Source organism: Dromaius novaehollandiae, chromosome W (assembly GCF_036370855.1).
Source record: "Dromaius novaehollandiae isolate bDroNov1 chromosome W, bDroNov1.hap1, whole genome shotgun sequence".
In the NCBI taxonomy this organism is placed as follows: domain Eukaryota; kingdom Metazoa; phylum Chordata; class Aves; order Casuariiformes; family Dromaiidae; genus Dromaius; species Dromaius novaehollandiae.
The window spans coordinates 60,303,055-60,329,771 of NC_088130.1; the positions used below are offsets into that span (position 1 = coordinate 60,303,055).

The 26,717-nt window shown below is 57.0% G+C and overlaps 1 protein-coding gene across 4 annotated transcripts in view; it reads right to left on the bottom strand.

The window, feature by feature from the left end:
- The window catches only part of LOC112988015 (ciliary neurotrophic factor receptor subunit alpha), a 333,191-nt gene that overhangs the window by 6,149 nt on the left and 300,325 nt on the right, over window positions 1-26,717 (bottom strand). For all 4 annotated transcript variants that reach the window (XM_064500205.1, XM_064500202.1, XM_064500204.1 and 1 more), the window contains 3 exons: window positions 22,577-22,694; window positions 21,278-21,444; window positions 11,344-11,507 (listed from right to left, as the gene is read on the bottom strand). In XM_064500205.1, the coding sequence (XP_064356275.1) occupies window positions 11,344-11,507; window positions 21,278-21,444; window positions 22,577-22,694 (449 nt within the window). The remainder of the gene's footprint in view (window positions 1-11,343; window positions 11,508-21,277; window positions 21,445-22,576; window positions 22,695-26,717) is intronic.

Here is a 26,717-nt window from a genome sequence, read left to right on the forward strand (position 1 = left end):
GCAGCTGTCTGCAGCGCTAGTGCAATGAGAATGTGGGATCCTAGCGGTTTCACTGCAGGTCTTGTGCCAACCTCAGACATGCCCAAGCCCTAAAAAGCCCAGGTCTATCCCTGCCAGCTGGTGGACACCATCCCACTGTGACATGGGCACGCCAACCCCAGGGAAGAAATCACGCACCGGCCACCTTCGCTACGGTCCAAGCCCTTCAGCAAAGGGCCAACTACTCCGGGGGTGTAAGGGCACCCCATGGGCAACCACCAAGAGATGCGGCCAAGCCAGTGAGCCTGTGCTGTGCTCATGGGTGGGCATGGGTGCACATTGGGTCTGCTCTCCCAAGGGAGATGCAAGCTGGCAGGCCAACTCAGGGGGTGTGGGTCACCCCACAGTGGGCCGCAGGTTCTTGAGGAGTTTGTTTGATGTCGGGGCAGGTAGCTGGAGGTGCCATGGCAGTGCCAGGTGTTTCCAGGCATTTGGGGAGGAGTGCAAGAAGAAAGGGGCCATGGCTGTGGGCAGTGTGGGGGCTGCTGAGGAGCCAGTGGGCAGGATGGGATCGCCAGCCTCCTGTGGAGGAGCTGAACAGAGCAAAAGAGCTCCCGGTGGAAGGGGAGGGAGGGGGTGGTGCAGGACCAGAGCCCTTATGGGCTGCCCTCTGCCTCACGCCATCTGGCATCTCTGCTAGCAGGGATGAAGCTGTTGCATGACACAGATGGGGAAACTGAGGCACCAAAAGGTGATGGGGCTTGCATCTGTGCCCACGCTCCTTAACCACAGACTCTCTCCCTCCATCTCCTGAAGGCCTGCTGAAGCCACGGTACCAGGAGAAGCAGAGATGAAAGCTATCACCCAAGGCAGGCCATGCCTCAAGGGGCCTGGAGACCCTGTGACACCCATTGCCCTGCACGGTGCCTCTAGGGAAAGCCCGGCAGCAACAAGGCCTCCCCACACAGGGCAGGGATGGGTGACCCCAGTAACCCTGGGGGTGTCTTTCCCCTGGCTCTCCCAGCATTTCCAGCAAGCTGAAGAGGCTGAAAACCAGCATTGGGATTGCACATGCTACTGATGATAGTCCTGAAAGCAGGGTCTGGGACCCTTCGCAGGGCTGGACAAAGCCATCCCTCCTGGAGGAAAGGGGTTTAGCCCACTTCATTTACAGGAGGGATGAACATGGAAATTCTGTGATGCTTGGGCAGAAGAGAGGAAGAGAAGAAAAGGATGGCACTTGTCCCTCCTGCAGGACACAGCTGTGCATCCTCTGACCCAGTCTTGGGTGAGATCCGTCTCACCAGCCCCGCCAAGCTTCAGCCCTCCTCTTCCCAGGACCAAAGCCCAAACTGGATCGGGGTCCCCAGAAGGGAAGGGACTCCTGGCACCCACCACTGCACTCAGCAGAGCTCAGGAGACAACTTCTGCAGCCTGTTCCTATAGGGACAAACCTCCATGACCCAGGCACCTGGGGATGTGTAGGCAGGGCAGGAGACCCACAGGGTCACGAATCACCTCTCTCATCCATCAGATGAAATAGCACCATGTGCCATATGCATCCTGGAGAGGGGAGCGCGGTCAGGGCACTGCACTGGCAGGGACAGCAGCAGCCTGGAGCTGCACGGATGCAGCTCAGGCTTGGCCAGAGGGAGCAAGAGCCAAGGAGGGCCAGGGCATCCTGCTGGGCTGAATCCTGTCGCTGCTCCCGAAAGATCAGGCCTGCAGCTCGGTGCTGTCAGGACGTGCCGAATGCCACTCTGCTCACATGCACCACGCTCCTCTCTCCAACCGCTCCTCACTCAGCACTGTCAAAACAGATCCCCATGCTGCCGGCAGGATGTAATGAGGGTAGATGGTAATTGCAGTCATTACGCGTTCCCTCTTCTCATGCTCGCTCTCTGCACCGAGCTGGCAACATGAACTGTGCTTTGCCTGCACTGATTCTGCCCTTTCCTCCTTCCCCTCTCCCTGCCTCCATGTCCCAGATGTCACAAAGCGTCACACTTCGGGGACCTGCTAGCAGCCATGTGGCATGGCGTGACCATGCCAGGCAGACTTGTGGCTGCCCGGCGTGTAGGCTGCCTCCTGCCCCTGCCATGGGCTCCAGTTGCCTCTCTCCAGCACGCTGCTTGCAGGTGCACCCATGAGTGCCGAACGACCGGGATTGCCTGGACAGCTTGCGGCAGCTGGTCGACACGTGGCCACTTGGTGGCATCCACTAATTTCCTGTATGGACCTGCCATGCTGCACGGTGAGGCAAGGCGATCACAACTGATTAATTCCTAATGACAATTAATGAAACCTTGCTATATGAGCTGCCAGCCCCCAGTGAGCACGTTCCTCCCAGGCTGGTCCACGCTGGGCTGGAGGTGCCCTTGGAAGCAGAGAACAAGCACAGGGCTCAGAAAGACTGTTATCCAGCTGGCATGTGGGTCTCTCTAGGTCTGTTGGCACCCTCCAAGCTCTCCCAGGTGCTCCTTGAGACCTGAAGCAAGCAGGTTGGGCAAGACCTGGGGGCAAGTCAGGACCACTGAGCTCCCATTGGCCTGGATGATGCTCTGGAGCATCTTCTCCAGCCCAAAGAGCCATCCAGGCTGAGTATTTCCACTTGGGAGTTCTTCCGGCCTCTCCCCAGATGCAGCCAGTTTGCAGCCGAGTGTTTGCAGATGGGACATCACAGGCACAGCGGGGTTGAGCAGACCTCGGCACATGTCATGCCTTGCTGGAAGGGTGTCCCCCAGGCTCTGGGAAGGACGCTGCCCTTGGCCCTGGGGGGATGTCCCTGTTGGATCTGGGAGGATGCTGCCCTGAGCTCCTCAGAAAAAAAAGAGGGGAACAGTCTGGAGCATCCATCTCTCCCCACACATCCACTGGCCAGCAAAGCCACCTGCCCTGATCCCCTCACTGCACTTAGCATTGAAGAGTTGAGCTGAGCCCCCCAATTCCCCAAATTCAGCCCCAGCTGATGCTTAGACAACACAGGAGCTGCTGCTAACCTTGCGAGCACTGGCTGGGACTAGAAAGGGCTTCACTTCAGCTCAAGGTTTGCAAGCAGCATTTCTGAGCTGGGCAACTGTGGGACATGTCTGGTGGGGGCCAGCTTTGCCATGGTGGGCGTGAAAGTCCCTCCACCAGCACCCGCGGTTCAGCATAGCAGTGCAGGAGCAGCAGGTGGGGAAGCACATGGGGAGCGGGTCCAAGCGGACACAGCCAAGGAGAGCCTGGCGGCAGGGGACAGGGCAGGTCATGGGGGGATGGATGGACACACAGCTTCAAAGGGAGAGGGAGAAATTCCTTAATCCACGTCCCTGCCTCCCAGAGACAAAAGTCGGAGGAAAGCTGTGCATGGTAATTTTTTTGGATGGGGGGGCTGCCTTTCGCAGCCTGCCTTTGTGCACCTGCCAAAAGTCACTCCGGCTGGCTGTGAAGCACTGCCCAGATTAATGAGGGATCAGTAGCCAGTGCAATGCAGAGCTATTAGCATTGCAAAATGAAAAGGGGAAAAAAAAGAGAAATGAAAAAAAGAAAAGCCCTTGAACACACTAATTCAGCTGACAGCTTGCCTAAGACAGCGTGGGCCAGGATCTCAGTCCCTGCTGTGTCCACACAGCCCCCATCAGCCCTTTTGGAAACACCCATGACCCCGTGCTGGCCTGCCGAGGGACAGACAGCAGCTGCCGGGGGACGGACACCCCCCGCCTGGGCAGCGGCAGCCTCTCCCCGTCCCTGCACCAGCCTCACCGCTGGCAAAGCCCTGAGGTGGTGGGAGAGCAGCAGAGCCCTTCCCTTACGCACGGCCGCAGCAGGCGCTGGCGGGGGGACCGGGGCGAGCCAGGAGCTCAGCCGTCCGCTGCGGCCCCCAGCACGCTCCCGCCCAGCATCACAGGAGTTAACGAAGCAATTACCCTCCCGGCTGCCCCGGCCCACCCTGCCAGGGTGTGCCGGCAGGCAGTAAAAAAGGTCACAGAGCTCTGTTCCCACCCGGGGCTGCGCTCCTGGTACGGCTCGGCCAGGTAGCAATTACTCGCAAACAGGGTGCCGCACAGCCAGGCCTGAAGCCCAGATGGCCTTTGAAGCGGGGGGGGGGGGAAACCCAAACCCCTTCATCCCCCGGCAGCTGTGCCGGACGCTGGCGTGTGTTTGAAGGAGGCGGAGGGGGAGCAGGAGGGATCGGATGCCTCTCCCTCTGCATCCCACATGAAAATGTGTTTGCCGGCTCCCCTGCCGTTGTGGCTCTGCTTTCCATTCCTCGACACCTCCTGCTCCTCATCCCGGCTCCCAGCATGGAGCAAGGCGGGGGGGCGTTGCTGCTGGAAAACCAGCCGTGCAATCCGCCTGCTGCGCTGGGGGGCCACAGGTTACCCCTTCAGCTTTCCCTTCGTTCCTGCCATCACCGCTTCCCATAAAAGGCCTGCTGCACGCTGCGGTCCCGCGCGCAGGCTGCGAAGCACGTGGCCTCCAGCCACCCCAGCAGCAGCGCCAGTGATCTGGGGCCACTGTCGCCAAAAGCGAGTGGGGGAAACGTGGAGGGAAAGCCCACGTGCTTGTCTCACGGAGGGACGTGGAAGAGCACCCGCCGCACATCCCGCTCCCAGCGGTCGCTGCGCGGCCCCGCTCCCCCTTCGCCGGATGCTCCCCACAGGCAGTGGGATGGTTCCCGTGTGTCCTGGATCATGACTGCAGGCTGAGCATCTGCCAGAGAAAATGGGAACCAGGAGCGGGACGGGGCTCCCGGAGGTGGCTGCACTCATGCAGCCTGGTTTGAGGTGCTTCCAGCCTCCGCGATCCCGGGGGACCGGCGGGCAGCGGGCTTCGACCTGCCCCAGGGAAGTAGCCCCGCGAGGGCGGAGTCATGATCCCTGCGGTCTGCCCTCGAAGGCTGCTGCACTCTGCTGCTGCTGCTGCTCAGCCACAGCTATCGGCCTAGGAGGAAAAGTTGTGTCAGGGCTCTTGGGCAGCCTGGGTTATATCACACTCGATGAGGTCGAACGGCTCCCTTTTGGCTTAAAATAAAGAGCATCTCTGAAAGTGGAGCTGTAATCTCGCTAATGATCAGACTCCTGCTCCGGAGGTGCATTGCCCTCCTGCCGAGCGGCAGCTCCCACTGCCATGGGGAGGCTGGGAGCCAGGGCGCTCGGGGCCGATGCATTTGCCGTGCAGCAGCCCCCTCCACGGCTGCTTCTGCCAGGGCTGGTTCAGCACTAGGAAGGCTGCGGAAAGCAAGCCACGCCGCTGCCTCTCTGGAGCTTTTCTCAGGCGGGAACTAGAGCACGTGGGGAAGGCGCTGCCTGGCAAACGAACGGGAAGGCAGCGGCACCGCGCTTCCCAGGGTGTGGGTGACGGTGTGCGGAGCAGATGGATGCACCGAGTGCGTGGGCTCCAGCGGGAGCGGGCGCGCACGTGCCTGACATTTTCGGCATGAGAGCAGGGGGAAGCTCATCTTGCATGCATAATCACGTGTGCGTGCCGCTGGGCGAGTGCGCAAGTGTGTGCATGCATGCGCGTGCGTGCCTGTGCACTCTGCTGTTCAGCATCGTTTCCACCATCAGAGCTGCCTTTGGAGGCCTGATCCTGCCAGGTGCTGGGTACTTCATGGTGGCTACCAGTTTCTGCGGGAGCTGAGAGTGCCCCAGCACTGCCTGCTGCTAATCGAGGAGAGCTGGGGGACAGAAAAGGTGATTTCTGAGCGTTTCCCACCTCCGTCCTCCTCCGAGGCTCTGCTCTAGCTGTGAGTGACATTATCACAACCTCAACATTTTGCTCCCTCCTATTAATTCTTTTTTTTTTCTTTTTAATCACTGACTTTGCAGCTGGGAGGGGAAGGGAGAGAAGCACTGCAATAAAAGCTACCAGGCGTGAAGCTGTAACCGAGCTCGGTCAGGGTGACCTCCCCGCAAAGGTTGCCTTGCACGGAGCAGAAGCGCAGGCAGAGCGGCAGAAACCCGGGCTACACCAACGGGTGCTAAGCAGCACGCGTGCTGCAAAGTGACACTGTTGCCACATCGACGGAGACAGAGCTGCGGTGGGCTGTTGCACCAATTGCCTTCCCTGGCTCCATCCCTCCTGCCACCCTGGCACTGATGGAGGTGAGCAGGATATGCCTTAGCACACCCTTTTCGGCTATTTCAGCCTGGTCCAAAATAGGAGCTTTCAGAGACAGCCTGTGAGAGTCACCTCTTTGCCTCAGAGACGACATGGTGGGTGAATCCCTACAGCCACCCTGGCCATTGCCCCAGCTGTGGTCTCCGGCAATAGGACACGAGTCACCGTGGCCAGTCCAGAGCATCGTGTCCTCTTCTCACTTGGGAACCAATGAACAAAACTACTAAATCTTTGGCAAATCAGTCGTGTCTCAAAACGCACTTCGTGCTCAGCAGTGAGGCCAGCACGGCGGCTGACAGCCCTTTGCAAGGAGGATGTGCTCTGAACACATGCATGGCGTGTGGGGCTCCGGGGCCCAAGATCCTAGAGTCACGGGATTACGTGAGCTGCTTGCTTTTGCTGAAGAAGGATGCTTCCAGCCTTTGAAAATGCTTGAGGATGGGGCTCTAATGCTTCCAAAACAGAAGAGGAATGAGAGGATGGGGCTCTAATGCTTCCAAAACAGAAGAGGAATGAGAGAACCCAACCGCAGTATTAGCTTTAAATATCTCATGACCTTTTACTGCAAATCTCAAGATCTGAGGTGCAGCCTGCCTCACGGTTCGTTAACATTTCATGTTGTCAGCATGGCCGATGGGTTCAATTAGGCTTTGTGATGGCATCTGCAAATTGCTGGCAATCCACCGGAGGAAATCCTCTCCAGGCCTGGCCTCCAGCTCAGGCGCTGCTCGAGAAATACCTTCCCAGACTTGTCACGTTCCCAGGCCTTGCACTGAGCTTGCTAGGACTCAGCCCGAGCCTCCCGCCTACACGCCCGGTTGATGTGGCAGGGGCTGGGAGTGGGATGTATACTCTGTGTGGCCTTGGGGCCGGGGTCCTGATCCAGCGAACACTGAGGTGCATGAGCAGACCTGGTGTACAGCCAGTCCGGGGCTCTCTGAAGACACCGTGGATGGTGTTTGGCTTTGCCTGCCATTGCTGCCCTCTGCCAGGGCATGAGCATCCCTACCGAGGGCTCCTGCTCCTCTGCTGTGAGCACCGGGGCGTTACTGCAATTACACCAGCTCGATGCGCTGGGAGAGCCTCTTCCAGCACATCCAACTCAAGCACCTGATGTGCCCAGACCAGTGTGCGCCAGCTTGCAGGGAAGCACCTGCAACGCAGAGGGACGGAGGTGCGCCCCGTTGCCTGCACGCCCCACTGTGCACGCAGGGGACCTGCCTGCTCTCTGCAGATGCCTGTGCTCGCCTTGCTGTGTGCACATGAACGTGCTTGCAGGGATATAATATGTGTGAGCCCAGAGATTGCTGCTGTTGTGAGTTAACTGAAGGAGCCTGTAAAACCAGAAACAGGCTATTAGCAATCCATTAGGAAAGGGTATCCAGTTCCAGCCTAGGTAATCCATTAGAGGAACATCTGAGAGCATTAGGAGAGCTCGCTTGGGGCCAGGATGGGGCTATAAAACAGAAGAGGAAACCATGCTAATCTGGCTTGAATTACAAACTTAAAAGCAGGAGAAAAATAAAGGATACCCTAAACATTTAATGTTTTATATTTAGGAGACAGAACGTGAGATTCTGCCAAAAGGAGGGAATAAAAAACCTGTTTAGGCTACAAATATCCCATCTCTTTTCTGGCAGGAAAGAAACTGCCAGCCCCTCTTCCAGAAAGGGAGGACCGTGACTCTGAAGTTTCTTGGCTCTCTGAAGTGAGCTCACTATTGAGCAGGGCAGAGGGGCGAGTCAGCGACCGCCCGTTGTGACACAAAGTCCATCTTTGACGTGTTTGCAGCCCAAACGGCCGAGAAATGTCCATGCCCAGGCGGGATGCGGCTGCTGCGAGGTGGCCCGGCTCCCACACAAGGAGCAACCCACGCACGCACGCTCGAGCCAGCGCTCACTGTCTTGACACAGTAATAATTCCCAGAGCAACAGAATAATAATTCCCAGAGCAAACGACAACAGCAGAGTTGCTAAGTGGCCTGAGCGGAAATGCACGGCTGAGCAGGGGAAAAGGAGCGCAAGTGGCATGCTGCAGCGCTGCCGGCCAGCTCAGATGCAGCTTTGCCAACTTTGCCTGTGCTCGCCGTGCCTGGCTTAGAGCAGCTCCCAGCTCCGCAGTCCGGACCGGGGGTCTGGTGTTGGCATCTGTGGGGCACCGGTCGGATGGAGCATCCGGAGAAATCAGCCCTCTTCTCCCTGCGCTTTAGCCGTGCAACGCCAGGCACAGCGAGACGAGTGGCGCGGGGGCGGGGGGAAGTGCCGTCTCGGGCGCGACAGTAGGTTTCTCCCCGCACAGGAGTGCTTTTGGCCAGGCATCACCTGGCGCTCTGCCGCTCGCCTGGCTCTCTCTGGGGGGGAGCTGCGTGTGCGCATTTATGGATAGCTGACACAGCAGCAGCCTCGAGAAGATCCACTGCTCCCACTGTGGACGGCTTCATCGTCTAGTGCCAAGGCCTGGCATTATTGAAATCCTGAAAGGCAGAGCCTGGGAGTGAGCAGACGCTGATTGAATCAGGCCCTACGGTATTCGACAGCTCGACATCCATCTGATCCTATTAGAGCTCATTCAGTCCTGTCTGCCAAGGTGCGGTGCATAAATCAGGTCTTGCAAAGATAATGGGAGGTGGAGGGCAGAGAGGGGAATTGCTGCCTCTGCCAAGAAGCACCACGTGCGACTGGGGCCGGCGTGCATGTCTGTGGCTACGGATGGTCCCCGCACTCTCAGGCTGGCTGGCTCCTGCGGGGCCGCTGGGCTCCCCGCAGGGCTGCGCTGCCACGTGCAATAAGGGCACCCATGGGTGCTGGTGCTGGATGCCGGTGGAGATTTCTCCTGTCCCCATTGGAAGAACATGCTCCGAGCTGTGTGCAACGCCCTTCCTGCACCGGGAGCTGGTGGGGCAGCAGGAGCAGAGCCTTGGGGCAGCTCACTGCCCCCCAGGAGGCCATGCACCTCCAGGAGAAGGGGGAAGCAGGCACCCACGTCCTCCGCAGGGAGACCCAACATCACCACCGTAGACAAGCTCGATGGCCTTTGGGCGGGCCGAGCCTGGGTAAACCCCGCTGAGCTGTGCCCTTCCCTCTCCTGGCTGGCTCCAAGGGAATGGGGACACCACCATTAGCAGCCCCAGTTAGCAACAGGTCTAGCAAACCAGAGGTCAGGGTGGCTTTTGCGTGCTTTCAGTGCACCAGGGCACTGGTGTCTGGGTGCAAATCCCTGCATTTGGTGGGTGCCAGGGCTGTGGCTGAGCATGCACAGGGGAGCCAGGGTTGGAGCAGTTCTGGCTGCTGCAGCTCTACCATCCTCTAGGGTTTGAGAGCTGATTGAATTAGGCTTTGCAAATAATTCATCTGATGAATAGTGGCAGTTTTCTTCAAATCATCCACAAATCAGATTTTTCATTACCCAGCCGGCGGGGGTAGACAGTCAGAAAACAAGGCTGGTACCTCGTTCATTGAATGTTTGTGCCCGCTCGCTGAGCAAATTATTTCCCAAACACACTTTGCCATCAGCTAGTGACCAGGGAAATACCTCTCACAACAGGCTAGTGATGAATAAGTGGTACCTGGGAGTGCCGTCCCCTCCCAGGACGCCGAGAGAGGAGCACTGGCCAGCTCTTAGAAGAGAACGCCGGCTCAGGGCATCTTTAAATAGGAGAAACCTAGTTCTGACTGCTCTGAAATTGCCTTTTCCAGCCAGAGTTTGCCTGCTGCAGGTGTCTCCCACACCTCCACATCTCCGGAGAGGTTCACCGAGTGTATTTATACACACCCTGCAAGCGCCCTGCAAGCCCTGAACACGGCTGTCCTCCGTCTCCACACAAGACGGCCGGTGGAGCGGGGGCAGCATCCCCCCTGAGGCCTTGCGCAGCTCGGCACGGGGAACACGAGCCCCTCCACAGCCCCTACCGACGGGGGGCTGGACAGCCCCGAGGTGCCAAGACAAGAGACAGTACTGTCGCCGGGATCAATCCGTGGTAGAGAAGTGGTGAAAACATGGGCGTTTTTCCCAATTGCTTCAAAACCTGACAGAGCTGATATTGCACCGCATACTCCCCATGAATCCATCCCCTTCTTTATGATTTACTTCCACATTTTGAACATATTTTTCCCACCCAGACGAAAAAAAAGGATCCAAAGCAAACTCAACTTCTGCTTTTTTAAACTTCAGGCGTGTTTTATGGGCCATTGTGGCTCCCGCTCTCCCATTTCTTGGGGTGGGGGGCGGGGGAGGGAGAAGAAGAGCAAGTGGGAAAAACCTCTCCCAACCCTTGTCTGATTTTCAGCGCCTTCAGCAAAATGTTGCAATCTGAAACAAGATAGACATTGCTACCTCATCAAAAAAGACAGAAAGAGAAAAAGCCCCACAGCTGGTGACATGCTAAAGAGATGTGGATGTTGAGCAAAGCCTCTCATTCCCTTCTTGAATCCTTTTTCTCCCTGAGATGGGCTGGCAGGCAGAAAACGCCCCACTCGGCTCCACAATGTAGGTGAGTCCCCAGGGACCGGTTGCTGGCCTCTATCTGTCTTTTTCTCGTGGGTGGATAAACCTCCCCATCAAACGAGCCACCACCGAGCTGGCCTAATTGGCTTCTGCCAGCCCATTGCAGCGGGACGGGGATTTTGGACAAACCGCGACAACGCAGCAGCATTGCTCGGGAGCAGCAGATCGCTTCCCTCCACATGTGGAGCGCGCGAGGGTCACAAAATAGAGCCCGTTCGTTATCTTCCCGCAGCTAACAAACGAATTCCATCCTCGGGACTGCCAAGAATTTCTCAGATGATTTTTTTTTTTTAAAGAAACAAGAAATAAAAGTAAGAAATACGATAACATCAAGACAATCACTCTGTTACTGACTACACTCTGAGTTACGGCGCACGGTATTTTATCTCCAGTTCAAAATCTAAATGTGGCAGAGGCGCATTTAAATGCAGTGACATTTATACTTTAAATGCCTTTTACATCTCGTTGGCAGGTTTTATATAGAACATATGTATGGAAAATAGTTACAGGCCGTGTATTAAAATGCAGAGAGGGGAGAGCGTGTAGAGCCATTTGGAGGCAGAACAAGACTTAAAAGAAAGAAAAGGCAGGAGGGAGAGAAGGGAGGATGGAAACAGGCAGAGACGAAGCGACTGTCTGCCCTCGCTCGTGCCTGCACCGCCTGCCATCCAGGCAGAGGCGCATTTCTGCGCGTTGCCCGGGCAGTAAATCCCTTTTTCCCACCCGGCCGCCTCTGCATGAGCCTGTGCGACTTACGTGTTGCCACTGGTCCAGGATGAGGGGCCGATACCGCAGGAAAAACTTCAGCGGGAAGGACTCAGGGTCGGGCCAGGAAGAGGGGTTTTGCCACGCCACCTCCAGCCTCCGGGGGTTGTTGGGCACTGGCTTGGCCACCACGTTCTCCGGGGGGTCCGGCTTCACTGGAAGCAAAGAGGAAGCCGTCAAGGAAACCTCGGCACGTCTCACCCTGCCTCGCACCCCTCCGCGAAGCAGCGGGGGCTGTTCGCCTGCACAGCTGAGAGAGAGATTGTCTCTCACCCTGCTCCGCTTTTGGGGCAGGGGGATATTTTCCCAGCACTTTGCAAGTATTGCAAGTGAATATTAATTGGCTCCTAGCTATGCAAAGTGCTTTGAAGTGGCGGCTGTTTTAAAGTGCTGGTAGTGATGTAGGGATGAACGATACTGCCTGTTCCAGAGTGAGCCTTGCTCCTCATCAAAGGTTTGCAATAGCAAATCTAGAAAAAAAGACCAAGAGCTGGGTGCATCCACCCTGCTCCCTTTCTCCTGGCCAGGACAGAGCTGCAGTGTTAATTATTCATCGCGGGAGACGTCCAGGAGCGGTGGGGCGCCACAGCCCACAGCCAGCTGTGCGCTCCGCAGCCAGGTGCTTGCCACCACTGTCCCCAGAGCTGCTGTACACACGTGCCCAAGAGCTGGCAGGCGAAGGCAGCCCGGCTGTGAAGTGCATCCCTCCCGAGCAGCTGCGAGGGGGTCCCCTCCGGCTCCGCTGTTGGCTCCAGGGCTGCGGAGCAGGAACGGCTCAAACGGGGAGCTGGGCTCCGCGCTTGCTGGTCCCACACACCAGCACGGCCCAGCCCCAGCTGCAGCGGGGAGCCACGGGGGGAGAGAGCTCTCCGGCGCACTCTAATAATAGCGCTGCACGTGACGGCTCGTGTCCCGGGAGGGCTCTCAACCCCCTCCCCGACGAAGGCCACAGGAGGGAGGCGAGCCAATGGATTGAAACCGTCTCTCCTGGCGTGAAAATTGGTGCATTATGCAATGTCCCCCCCGACTCCAAGCACCTCAGCCAGCAGCTTGCGAAGGCACCGCTATCAGTCTGCACTCCCCAGCACGGAGGGGAGAGGCCAGGGCCAGGAGGAGCCTGGCTCTGCCTGGCGGAGATGCTGCCGCGCAATCAGGGCTCCCCCTCTGCGCTGTGCCAGCCCCCGGGGGCTTGGCTGCTGCTGGCGAGAGGTGATGCCCCTGTGGGGGCTTTGCCTTCCCTGGAAGATGAAGCCGCTCGTGGCAGTGAGTGAGCTGAGAGTGAGATGCAACCTGATCGCCAGGGACTCCCTTGCCAGCCTGCTCCCCTGCGGCGCTGCCATAAGCACGAAGGGCATTTCTCTCTCTGCTTGAAGCAGGCTGGGAGCTGTGCCGGTCCAGGCATCAGCACGGGGCCAGGCTCGCTGTGAGGGCAGATGTGTGCAAGTCCTTCACTGCCACCTCTGCTCCACAGCAACCCTCCCCAGCAGCACAGCCTCCCCACATCGCCACTGCTTGCTCCTCTACAGAGAAATCAATCTGTGGTGCTTTCAAACCTGCTTTCTTGGCCGAGGATGAGGCAGAAAGACATAGCTAGGAGCAAGTGAAGGCCCCACCACCCCAGTGGGATCCAGTGTTTCTTCTGTTCCTCCTGAGACACAGCCCCCTTCCCACCTCCTCCATCCTTTCGCCTCCCTCTGGATCACTTTGTTTGCTCCCCAGTCTCCAGCCCTCCTGCCCCACATGGTCCAGCCTCCCTAGACCTCATCTTCCCTGACTTCATGCATCCCTGGGGCACCTCTGCAAGCCTGCACTGTCCCTGCCTCCCAGCTCCTTCCCGGCCTGCCACGGGTGCAGAGAGGGCTGTACCAATGCAACAGGGTTGACAGCACCTCCTCCATCCTGGCTGCTTGAGAGGATGCTCTTGGAGGGCTCTGGGCAGCTGAAGGAGAGGAGCACTGAAGGGTCTCAGTGTGGGTGCCCAGCACTGCCTCCCTGCTCCCATCGACAGGCTCTGCAGCGTCACCGTGCATGGTCTTCCATCTACAGCTTTATCCTCGGTGAGGCTTGCGTCTGGGCAACATGTGCAAAAGCATGAGCTTTCTGGGTACACTTGCAAAGCCCAGTCACCCCGTTTGAGAGCCAGCCAGCAAGGGGGGGCCGGTGCTGGCCAGGACTGAGCTGCCTCTGGTGGCCTTGCCTTCACTCAGTGAGCAGCAGGGAGGGAGGATTTGTTGGGTCTGTGCAGTGCTGAGCTACTCCAGATGGCTGTGTAATTCCTCTGCTCGCTTTGAGTCCTCGGCTCGGGCTGGACATCAGCTCCCATTGACAGGACCTTGGAGTCCACACACATACGGAAAAGTATAAATCCAGTGCTGGCTCTGCACACTCCGTGCACTCGCTTTGCAAAACAAAAATCTGTTCGGCTGAACGAATGCAGATGCCTCCGAACTGCAGCTCCACATGGAGGCCGCGAGGATGAAAGCGCTGGGCTGGGGGCATACGTGACGCTGAGCAGAGCCGGGTGCAACGTGAGGAGCCTGTTGGCGCGCCAATGCGGGGTGGTTTCTGTGATGGCAGAGGGATGCTCCAGCGTGGCCGCATTGAGCAGGTGCGTGTGCTTTTGGCAGCGAGAGACGCCGCTGTGGTGGGCTGGTTTTAACTACATAAAGGAGTGCGAAAGAAGGTGCCCTGCCACCGAGGTGGAGGTCATCTGTCCCTTTTGCAGGGGGTTGGTGAGCAGCCCGGCTCACGCGGATCGGAGACAGTCCTCTGGCAAAACGGAGGGGGATGGCAGGCGTCCGGGGGAGGAAACGCCTGGCTGTGAGCGAGCGTGGCAGAGCCCAGCCTTCAACCAGTGCTGTGCCTTCCCACTGCGGAGAGCCTTTGATCGGCGCCACAGGTTAATGGGAAAAGCAGGGCTCATGAGGGCTGCGGCAGCTTCCCCACGTGTCCCTCCCCAGGCTGTGGGACTTTTGCCCAGGTTCAAAATGAGCTGTAACCCTGCGGCTTGTGTGAAGCGCAGCAGTGCCAGCCCCTCGAACAGCACACAACTGGAGCCGCTCCTGCCATGTCCCCTCCGTAACGGTGGAGATAGACACGCCGGGAGTTGGGACCTCACCAGGGTTTGGCCTTGCCTGCTGTGCCAGCAGCCCGCAGGTCCGGCAAGCAGGTCCTGCCCCGAGCACAGTGGCTGTGGCCAAACCAGGTTGTCCTCTTCTCCATTCCTTCACAGCCACCTCTGCTCCCCAAGCGCTCAGCTGCTGCACACTGCGCAAGCGCTGGTTTTGTGCAAGCCACAGGTCCCTGCAGGACCATGGTGTGCACTCGCCCAAGGAGCTGAGTGCACTCACCCAAGGGTTTAGCTGCAAGATGTGGAGATTAGTGGAGATACCATGGCTTGGACAGTGGCCCCAAGCTAAGGCGGTCTCATAGTGTGCTCTCGGACGCCTCCCGGTGACCAGTCTCCTGCCATAGGGTCTCCTCTCTTAGGACAGACCTCATTACGTTGTGCACATCATCGGAGAGCGTGTCCCTGGCAGCCCTCCAGCCGTGGCCCCATCCAGGTGAGCTAGACGTTCAGTTATCCCCTCTGCAGGCCTTGCACACACCGCTGGCCCAGGCTTGTGATGGATGGAAAGCACAGAGCGGCACGGGCTTCCCTGGCGGGCCACCTGGCACCCGCGGGTGCAGCAGTAGGTGCTACGACACCCAGGCTCCACGTGGCCACCTCAGGGCAGGTTGGCACAGCTCCATCAGGGCCAACCAGGGGCTCAGAAAAGTCCCCAACCATTGCTCACCCCTTCCCAAATCTTCTCCTGACTGAACAGCTCCGAAGCTCCAGGCGGAGGGCCGGGGCCGGGCATGGAAGGGCCATCCGAGGAGCGAAGCGAGCGGGGCCAGACTGCTGGAAGCACAGGTTGAGCTCCCCGCTCCGACACGCGCTTTCCGTTCAACCTTGAATGAGTCATTTATTCTAGTCGGCCTCCCAGGTCTCTGCTCCTCACACAGGGATAAACACTCCTCCTTCTCCCCGGTCCCTTTCTGACTAGTCCATTTAGACAGTAAATTGCGAGGCAGGGGCTGTCTGGCTGTACATCAGCTAGGATAATAGAGCCCTGTCCTTAGGAAGGGCCTGCAGGCGGTAATGTAATATAAACAATAATAGTAATAATAATAATGGACGATGGGCATTAGGCTGAGTATTGGTTAAGCGGCTACAAAACCAGATGTAATATTATTCTGCAGAGCTGAGGGAGCATCTCCAAACATTCCTGGGAAGGAGAATTGGGACTTGGCCGGGGACATGGTTCACAGCTCTTCCCGATTTGTTTTCAGCTGCAGCGTCCAAGCGAGGGCTTAGTTTGCGAGAAGAGCCATGGAAAGCAGCAGACCCGCACAAACAGTCCCCACCAACGGCGGTGCCAGAAAGGATCGTGCAATTATCTCCAAATCTCAGCGCTTTTCTTTATCGGGCCTGCTGCAGTGGGTGAGTGCCAGCTTTTTCCTAAAGGCCCTGCGAGCTTGTACTTAACCATAGCTTTTTATCTGTTGCCCCAGGCTGTTTTTAGGCATACAAGCCTCTGGTTCAGTTGGGCAGTGGAGACCCACAGTGCGGAGGGGAGCGTGAAGGAGGACTTGCCCCGAGTCCACCCTTTGCTTGCTGCGCTGTCTTGAGCACCCATCTTTCAAATGAGCGGAAAATGGATCCCTTGTGACTGTTAAATATCCCCTGGCATTTTCCAGGAGAAGAGGGATATTAAACTCCATGTCTTAGCCAAATGTCAGTCTAGGTAATTTAATTCTGCCTCCCTAAGTAGTATGAATTGAACTGACCTTCTGACTAGGCAACTGTATACCCATGCTCAGAGAATCTGATTTCCTCATAGAAGTGGGCACGTGCATCCTCCCCAAACCCCTCCGAGATAGTCTGTGTCTTTAACCGCCCCAAAGACAGCAAAATTGAGTGATATTCCCAAGGTCACACAAGGCATCAGCAGCAGATTCGGCACCCATATCCACAAGGCCCCATCCAAGGCTGCCTTCCTACTTCCTGGAGCACCATCCTCCTCTTCTAAATGGCTGTGCTCCATCGTGTCCTGGCAGGGCAGCTCCAGGTGGGAAGAGAAACCCTATTAATAACCCACCAGCTCATCTGCAAAGTCTCCTGGCTCCTTTGGGGTGAAGCCCCGTACTGTCCCTTGCTGAGCTCCCTCCTGCGTGCCCAGCGTGGCTGCAGCCCTGCCTACGGCACACCGTACCAGCAGCGCAGAATAATTGGTGCTAGCAGGCTGTTACATTTTTAATACTATGTATCTTCTTCTGCTAATTCGCCCTGGGCTCATGTTGGAAGAGACATAGGCGTCGCCGAGGTGGGATGCTGGGCTCAGCTTTGCTGTGTGGAGATGTTGTTTTTCCTGCTTTGCTGAGGGATGCACATGCCATCTGTCTGGCGCTCAGGCTGAAATGCGAGAGAGGAAGGTGGTGCCAGCTTCCTCCTTGGACGCCGTGCTGGCGCGGGCTGGGCTGGGTGAGCCCCAGCACCGAGGCTCCTGGTGCCATGGGGTGATGGGCCATGGGCCATGGACAGGGCCACCTCTATCACCCTAAGGCAGGATGCATCCATGGAAAGGGACAATTCTGCCTGCTCACACCCACAAATGAAGGGCTGGGGGCCATAAATATCCCCACCTTCCTCTGCCTCCAAGTCCTCTCCTCTCTGACCTTCTCCAGCCCCTCTCCCACTTCCTGTCCCAGAGCTGGAGCATCTAACGTCTGCAAGGCTTTGCATGCCAACACAGCTTTGAGCTCCCCATGCTCACCTCTTTTAATATTGATACCTTTGCATAATTAAGAAAACAATTTCCAGGGAAGCAACAGGGAGGCAGGCAGCCCAGATCTCCTCGTGATGAAAGACGGGGGCCAGAGCGGTGCAAGGCCTCTTCCAGCCATCACTGAAAATGGAAATGCAGAGCAACCCCTCGCAGCTGGCTGCTAATAACCGGCACTGCGCGACCGCCAGCAAGGCATCGGCTCAGGATATCAAAAGAAACTACCAGTCATTTTCCACTCAATTAGAGTTCATCTTCTGAGCAGCTGGAAAAGGGATTTTCTGCTGGGGACTCCAGGGCCGGGGGGGTGCGAGGAAGGAAGCAAAACTGAAGGAGGTCACTTCTTTCCAGGGGTCTCTTTGTGTCAGCCTGGGCTGTGCCGGTGGGTGGTCTACCGGGGAAAAGAGCAGCAGGTCTGCTCCCAGCTTTGGTTCAGCCACACTGGGGAAGCCGGGGCAGCTATCTCACCACCTGGACGTTCAGCAGGGAGAGACGCCAACACTGCGCTGCTCTTGCATTTGCTGCCGGCTGCTCCATTCCCAACTGGGCAGGAGATCAGAGCTGTAAGCGTCAGCAGGGTCCTGGGGTTTAACCTCCATGTGAAAGAGAAGATGATTTTCTCCAGACTAAGGGAAAAAAACAAAGCAGGCTCTGGCATCCCGATGGGGCAAGGAGGCACTGGGGCTTTAGGAGAAGCCCTGTGCAGTTGCAGGTTGACACTTGCTCCCTTTTAGCAGGGCACTGCCCTCATGTGAGTTTTTCCTACAACAAATTGATGCAATGGCTTTGTCTAAAAAGACAGAGGTTTTTCCCACTTCCATCTAGTCGAACAAAACTCAGCACAACTTCAAAGATGAACCTCGTTCCTGCTGCAGCCCAGGTGGAGATCTCCAGAGCATCTCCTAGATGTTGGATCCACACTGCTAGAGCCCGCAGCAATGGGAGGGCCTTCCTGAGGCTAACACTCTGAACAGCCCAATGTTAAAACTACAGTGAGGAGCCCCACAAGAGGAGCAGAAACATGGAGGCTTTGCACAAGAAGAACAGGCACCTTTGGGCTAGTTGCCTCTGCTATTTTCTGCCCTAAGCAACCAAGGCAAAACTGCATGTCAAAATATACTAATACAGTACATTTGTTTTAACTGAAACCAGCCCCAGGAAGACACAAGAGGCATGGTTAAAGGTATGTTGCTTTCAGGGTACATTGCTGGTGATTTGAGGCAGCTGAGTTCATCTCATAATGACTCTGCTAAGCCTGTCGACTGCCTACTTAAACACTTAATGACGACTGCATTTGTGCTGCTTACACAGGCAGCCATAAAAATGCCGAGGAAGGGAGAATTTCATAGCTGTGTAGATTTTGGAGATGTTAAGGCCGGAAGATATTGAAGTGTATTTTGAAGCAGACTGGCTCCGCGGTGTAGGACACAGCCTTTCTCCTACCACCTTGGTGCCAGCTCATCATCACGGTCTCCAGACACATTAGAGCAACACAGATAACATCTGCCAAGTGTTGCCTGTTCTCTCCTCTTTTGGGCAGAGCCTTTCGGGTTTTGAAGACACATGTTGCTCTCTATTTATCCCAATGAAGTAGACCGAAGACACTTAGAGAGCAGCAGTGCTGGGTGATGGTCCTCCAGGGGTTGGCAGAATTTATGAACTCTCACCTGCCCCGCGAAGGCTCTGTCTCCTGCACCAAGGAGCAGCATCTATCTGGGGAGCATCCAACGGGGCTGAGGAGCAGCCATGTCCTGGGTTGCCCTCCTCCCTTGCTGGCTCCTCACTGCCAATGGCTGTGCTTGCCCAGCACTGGCCTGTGTGCTGCTGAAGGGATGAGCGTCTGGGGAGGGAGGTGTCATCTCCCACCACAACTGCCAGGACACATCTGGGCACCTTGCGTCCCTCCTGGTTCCTTGGAAGAGGCAGCGCTATCACACCCAAGCTGGCCCAGGACAATGCTGTCCTCTGTTAACCAGTGCCTCTGACCTGAGCTGAGTTCAGCCTCCAGGGCTGGACCCGGCTTGTGCCGGCGCCAGGATACACCGTGCTTGTAGCGGGTTGCTGGGCGGTGCTTCCCGGGTGGGTTTCCCTTGTGGGCTGGATGGAGGATGGGCAGATTCCTTCTCCTGAGGAGGTGCCGGCTGTTTTGCTCAGGAGTGGCACCAGGTGTGTCAGGCAGGGCATGGGTGGGATGCAGATGTTGCAGGACAATGCCCTGAACTCCTGGAGGAGGGAATGTGAGGAACTTGGAAAATGCAGGGCTTAATTGCTGCCCTGGGCCCTGCAGGCTGGAGGTTACCTTCGTTTAAGGAGTGTATCTACCACAAAGACTGCAATTTCTACTTAAAGACACCCAAGTGGTCGAGACTCCACCACTTCCCTAGTAAGCTCCTTCCCTTGCTATCAACATTCACAACGCACTGAAGAATACAAGCTTCGAATATGGGTCACAACTGTGGGAACATGAAAGGACAGTCCCTGCTCCAAAATAACCCCCGTGCACTGTTCAGAGCAGTTACTTTTTCCAGAATTTGGGGTAGAAAGGGAAAATCTGCTTTTGGTGCCAGATAAAACCGCAGTGGAGCTCCTCATCCTGCACTCTGATATTTCCATCTGCTAAGGACTAGCCCATGCACCTCATCTAAGGCATTGACTGAACCCTGGCTGAATTTCTAGGCTTTATTTATTTGCTTTTGTGGTCCAGTAATTGCTATGTGTAACCAACAAACTGTTTTTCCACTTGTTCCTGAAAATTCTCCTGCTTTTTGAGAATGCACAGTCCGGCCCTGGTAAAGCAGCCTGCTGCAGCACCCTCCTCTGACCAGCTTTAATCTGGCTTTCGCCAGTGCAGTGCCCAGCTCCCTGCTTTGCCATGCTTTTCCTTGAATTGCTTGGTCCATGACTATCTGTCACAGGCAGAGAGGCATCAGCAACAGAGCTGAGCTCTGCTAGCCTGAAACTGAGCTAAAGAGAGCCTCAGCTAGCGCTGCTGCAGCCTTTCCTGGGGGTCTTGTGAAGGGCTCGGAGATAAGGCATGACAGGAAAGTGAGGCTGCATCTTCTGAGTTATCTATTATTGCACCGAGTTTGTTAGTGCTGCCCTGAACGGCTCTGCTGAGCACTTATGCCTGGGGCTACTGTGTTGAGATGCAAAGTCAGACAGGTCTGTGTGAGCCACAGCAATGGGGACAGAAAGTTTGTAACCACATGGCAAGATCCTGCCCGGAGGAGGGGACAGGATCCTCTAAAATCCCATGGGATGAGGTTTGAGGTGCTGGCTCGCCTGGGGGCTCCTCGTGGTGTGTGAGCAGCCAGCCACATTGCACATGCCAGGACATCTGCTCCCTGACTGAGAGAGCATGGTGGTGTGAAAGGGGTGAAGAGGGGTTTTAGGAGCAGGTTAGGTAAGTGCTGCTGGAGCAGGATTTTGGGAGGGTTCATCCTGCCTAGGGATGGGAGGAATAGGATGGGATGTTTTAATTTCTTTTCTAATTCCCATGATTTTGCTTCCAGCACAAACACCAAACCTCTTTTTTATGAAGACTAAGAGAGGCAAAAAGGAAAATGTCATATGGAGAACTACAATTTCACAGCCCTCTCCCCTGATACTTTGCAGCCACATCCCCAACCCCCAAGCAAGAAGGAGCTCAGCAGTTACACAAGATCTGGACCATCAGAGACAGGACCCAACAGGGTGCCAGGCCACACACAGGACCAGCATGGGGCTGCCCGCGTGCATCCTGACTTGCTCCCCTGGGGCACTCAGGTGCTGTCATCTGCTCCCCAGGTGGGAAAGAGCCTGTGGCTCCTAAACCAAGCACCCACTTGGTAGGTGCACGCTTCTTGCAGCAAAGCCCAAATGCCACTGTCCTCTCTACGCTTGGGAAGTTACAGCAGGACCAGGAGAGTCAATGGGGAATCAGAAGGAAAGCCAGCATGGCTTGAACCCTGGCCCCACCTCGTGCATGGAGAGGTAAAGGATCCACCTGCAGAGCCTGCCCCTTTCCCTGGTCCATTTCTCTGGTGGGTGATGCTATGTGCAGAGCAAATCAACCCCAACACTGGCTCAGAGAGGCCAGTTCCTGCTGCGGAAGTTACCTATGGTGAACTCGTCAAAGGTGAGAGTGGTGGAGTTTTTGCCCAGAGCATTCGTGACTGTCAAAGTCACCTTGTACTTCACCGTTGAGAAGAGCTGGAGGTATCTGATGTGACACCTGTTTTTGGGAAAGATGTCCTTCTCGCAGACCATCTCTCTCGTGCCATGTCTGGAAAGCAGGGATGAGAAGAGCTGTTACCTATTGACTACTGCTCAGGGATGGGGATGCAGCTCTCCACACAGATGGGGAGAGGAGGAACAAGAAATGGCCCTGGGAGCAACTCAGGACACTGGCCTTGCTGAGCAAACTTCTGCTCCGAGGGCTTGGACACACACTTTCAGCTGAGCAGAAACCTGGGACTGGCTGAGCATAGCTCTTCACAGTCCCGAGCCCCACCTGGCTTCCTCTCGACTTTATCAGGGCTCTGTTCTCCACCTGCTGCCTCTATCAGCAGCACTGTGTCTCCCTCTGCCTGAGGTCACCATGTGCCACATCAGCTCTGCAGCCAAAGGAGTACTTTCCTCCTGAAGAAGAATTTCTCAGGCTTGTGCGTGCCACTCGCAAGGGTATGTTATTCCCAGCTAGAAGCCTACACAGAGACTGGGGCGAACATCTTCCTGCTGGCCCTGGGCAATGTCTCCTGCTGCTCTTCCATCCACCCCATCACAAGCATAAAACCATGCTGGGATAGGGGTTGGCTCTGCCTTTGATGTGCTAGGAACAGTGGCCAGGGCCTTTAGGGCTGAGGACTCTGCACCCCCTTCCCACCTCCTTTCTCCCCATGAGCAGTGCTGTGATGGTGAGGCCAGTCCTCTGAGAAGGAGAGACCTGGCTCCTTCCACATGAGCTATGGCAAAGAGGCAACACCATAATACAGCCAATATTGGAGAAGGGACATTGCTGCTGCATGCCTGCAGCCAGCACACAGCAGAAAGGAGCATGGCTGTGCCAAATGTGCTGAAGAGCAGTGAAGAGCAGGTGTGATCTCCACCACAGTCAGGCAGTGCAGCAATGATAGACCTCGTGGGCATGGAAAGTGGACCTGGGAGTCTGAGACTTTGGCAGTTCCCTCTGGGAATGGGAACCTTCTTGGGAGAAAGCCCCAGTGCCAAGCATCCAGTTTGGATGTCCCTGAAACATCCTTCCCCAGGCCCCTTTGGGGACAGCGGCCCCATACATTGAATCTGGATCAGACTCAGTGCCCCAAGACTTCACAGCACCGCTTGGGACCTTCTCCAGCCTATGGAGGGCAAACGCTCTCCCTGCATGTAGCCTGGCCCTTCCCTACCGAGGCACTTACATGACGGAGATGTTGAAGGAGTTGGGGATGTAGGTGGGACTGGGCAAGTGCCAGCTGCAGTAGAAACCCTTTGGGTAGTTGTTGGACCGGCACATCAGCACTGGCTCCTTCGGGGGGGCTGCCAGGAAACAGAGAAAGAAGAATTACTGACCTCGTTGAGCTTGGGTTGATCACCAGCTCCTAAACAACGGCATGCCCCTCCACCCCCAACTGCTGGAAGCTGGGGCGATGAGGCTTGCAAGCGGAGCTCACGCTGTGTTTGATCAACTGATGGAAGCATCCAGCTGCAGAGATGGGCAACGGGGTGAGAGGGGTTCTTGGGGCTGGCTGCTCTTGCGCCTCCACTGCTGGCATCCTGGTATGGGAATGTAAGCAGAGAGATGCCACAGTCCAGATACCGTGCCCCATATCTACCAGCAGAACCCAAGAGAAGGCATATTCCCAGTGAAGCAGGCATTGCCACATGCCATCAGATCCAGCTCAAACTGCAAGCATGACCTATTCCCTTTACCCTGCTAAGCTAAAGTGCTCATGGGTTTCTCAGCCATGTTTCTGGGGAGTGAAAAACTTATTGTGAGACAAACCTCAGAAGGACCACAGGTCCTTAAAAGGATGGAGGAGGATCACTTAGAGCAAGACTGGGAGGAAAAGCCTGAAACCATCAGAGGAAATTCAGCTCTGCAGGAGGACTTGCTGGTGATCACACTTTCAGCAGCAAGGCAGAGCATCACATCCCCATCCTGGGGATGGAGACAGCACCCTGCCACCCAGGAGACATAGAAGCTACCAGAGATGGGGCAAGTGCACACAACAGGGAGCAGCTTGTCCCTGGCCTTGTCAGCAAGTCCTAGAGATCAGAGGAAGAGAGGCTTTTAACCCAACCAAATGTCCATGCTGCACTTCTTAGCATTCCTGGACATAAACACACCCTATGATCCTTGCAGGAACACAGCCAGAGCTGCAGGATATGTCTGTGAGATGCTGAGGGCTGGTGCATGCAGGAGGATGAAACTTGATACCTTTAGCTGATAAACTTTTGCCCACGTAGGTTGGTAAAACAATATCTGGACTGCAGCTGAAGCCAGCTCTTCCTAGTACCTGGACACAGGATGCAGGGAGCAGGAACACAGGGGAGCCACTACCAAGCTTCTTCCCGCAGAGGGTGTGAGGGCAAGTCGTGACCCCCACAGAGCCATGTGCGCTCACAGATCACCGTGCTGCTATTGGGGCAGTCTGTGGGGATTTTGGTGTGGGGAAATCCTGCCAGAACTATTTCCCCTTGGGGCTGCCATGTGCAAGTGGTGGCCGTGCACAACACCAAGTCCTGCGCACCTACCTAACACCTAACGCCTCTTCTGCATGCGTGTCAGAGAAAGCAAAGAGTGCAGCAAGTCGGCTAAGGGCTCGCTCCCCCTTCCCCGGCAGCCACCCTGGTGAGCCAGCAGCACTGGGAGTATGCCAAAGCCCCAAGACATCAGCGTAAAACACGACATCTCTAGGGCTCTGCAGCCACATCTGTGCAAATCATCAGTGCAGAGCCCAAGCCTGCGGAGCTGCCTGTCTCCTGACGGCTCTCTCGCCGGCTTGCTTGCATGCAGCCCAGTCCTCGCCAGTGTAACACGCTCAGAGACTGCTTTTCTTTGCTCAGCTGTGGCAGAGCAGAGCCCTGATGGCAAATCAAACCCCGATCACTACAGCTACGGCACCCTGCTGCAATCCACGTAGGGAAACCGAGGCACGGGCAGGGGCTTGCCAGCATGCTGTCGGCATGGCTCATGGAGGGAGCCAGGCTGAACACCGTGCAACAGGAGACAAAAACACGGCAGAGGTGCTGAGCAGGGAGAGGAAGGGGGGCCAGGGAGGGAGATGTGCCTGCTCTGATATGAGATGTGTGTTCCTCCTAATGGTTATTTCAGCCTTCAGACGGCAGACGAAGGCCAGAGCCTGGGTAATGAGCCTCCCAGCTAAATTATCCAAGCAGACTCTTCGCAGCAGAACTGGGCAGCTAATCACAGGGCCAGAGACAGCGGCTTGCTCCCCGGTACAGCTCCATCCTCCTCCTCCTCGCCGTCGGCCCCCTAACACCCGCCCTGCCCCAGGAGCTGCCCAATGGACTGAGCCAGGGCAGCGGGGCAGCGTCGCCCTTCCCGGGGTGCACACGAGGGGGTCACGGTGCCCCAGGGAGGTGTTTCGGAGGGGCGAAGGGGTGCGGGGGATTTAGGGCCAGCCTTAAACGTGCGAGCGGCCGCGTGGTGGCAGTGTGGCCTAACAGCACTGCTCGCTCGCCTGGCACCAAGGAAATGGGATGGGGGCTGCAAATCAGGCGGGGGGACGATGCTGCTGCGGATGCTGCGACTGGCCTCTGCCCCGCCGCCATCCCTCCTCTCCCATCGCACAGCAGAGGACACCGCCGTTTGCGCTCGGTCGTCCTGCAGGCCACCAGGAAGGAGCTGGGGACCTGGCTAGGGATGGCTAAGGCTTCAGAGACCCTGGGGTAGCCCCCGAGCCTTGCACGGCCCCCCGCAAGGGGGAGGCTCTGGCCCTACCCGCGCCATCCTGGGAAGCTGCCTCGTCAGTGCCTGCCCTGCCCCTGAGCTGCAATTAGCCCATCGAAGGATAATTTATCTCCATCGTCTCCGCTATGACGCCGGATCCAGCTCTTGGCAATCCGAGTGAAGTCCTCTGCCCAAGGAGGCTGGGCGTCAGGCTTGCGCCTCCCGTTTGCTTCCCAGGGAAAAGGGGGAACCTCCCAATTCCCACTCAGCAGGAGCCTTCAAAAGTGCCCTCAGTTTCACATCAAATGCCTTGAAGGTCTGGTCCACCAAGCTGACATGGGGGCCCCAAATGCAGCCCCTAACCTCCGTGTTCGCAGCACCCTCCCGCTGTGGCTGTCCTGCCCCTGTGCCACCATGCCGTGCCTCCGCCCTTGGCGGAGAAGGTACCTGAGGACATAAGCAGCAGGAAACCCTCAAGAGATGGTGGGACGCGGGCTGCAGCCAATTTAGCCTGTCCCCATGTGCTGAAAACAGCAGGCACATCCAGTGGAGCTGCCCAGGGAAAAATCCTCTCCTAAGCCCTAAGGAGGGGCTTCAGGCTGCAGAAACGGGAGGCTACGTCCTCTCCTCATCATGCTGCTTTGGTCTGGGCCAGCACCCAGTGCTCTGCAGCAGGCAGACCCTGTGCAGTGGTGTCCCGGCCGGGCAGGCGATGGCACCGGGGAAACAGGCCCTGAATGTGTCTGTGTGTGCAAACAGAGCAGCGGCACTGGGTGATGTCTCCTTTGCTAAGGACTTGCTGGATGTTCCTCATGAGATGTTTGGCCTCTTTTGGGGCTTGGCCCTTCTCAGATGTGCAGGAGCATCGGGAGAGAGGCAGGCCCAGCCGTCCCCACCGTGGTGCCAGGAGGCACACCTTCTCCGAGCTGGCAGCAGGGTCCCCGTCTCCCCAGGGCGATGCTGTTAGCGAGGGAGAAGGCCCTCGGCAGCTCGCCAGCACGGCTCATCCTGCCCGTCAAAGGTTCTTAAAGAGAAAATAAAATAGCAGGCTCCGATCGATCCTGCGTGCCGTAATGCTGTCTTTGGAGGTGGGCCAGGCTGCCAGGCCATTTGAGAGAGCAAGGAAGGCAGCTAAGGAAAACAAAGCCATCAAGGGAGCATTAAAGGCTTTTTCTGCCCTGAGGTCCGCGGAGGGCCTGGGGCAGTGGCCCCGAGTGTGCAGTCTCCCTTGGGTGGGCTTGGGAGCTGCCGAGAGGGGACAAGGCAAGCTGAGGAATGTGGGCTGAGCCAGCGCATCCCTGGCACAGCTGGGAAGGAGGGATGATGGGGCTGGAGACCCCCGGCAGCCTGCACCCTGTTTCCCATACCGGGAAGCACCGTGACTACTAAATCCACCCTGGCTGCTCTCCAGCTCCAACTGTCTTCATGCCACCGGGATGACAGCTGGCTCTCAGCCCCCTCGGACCCCGGGGACAGCCCAAGAAACATGTAGCTCCACAGGCTGGGGACAGCCTGGCCATGAGAGCCAGCACGCCCACCGCCATCCGCTGTCCTGCAGCCGCCCAGCACGCACGGGGCACTTCTCCTGGGGATGCCGACTGCACATGGCCTCCCTAATCCTGGCAAATATTTTCTTCCCTGTCACC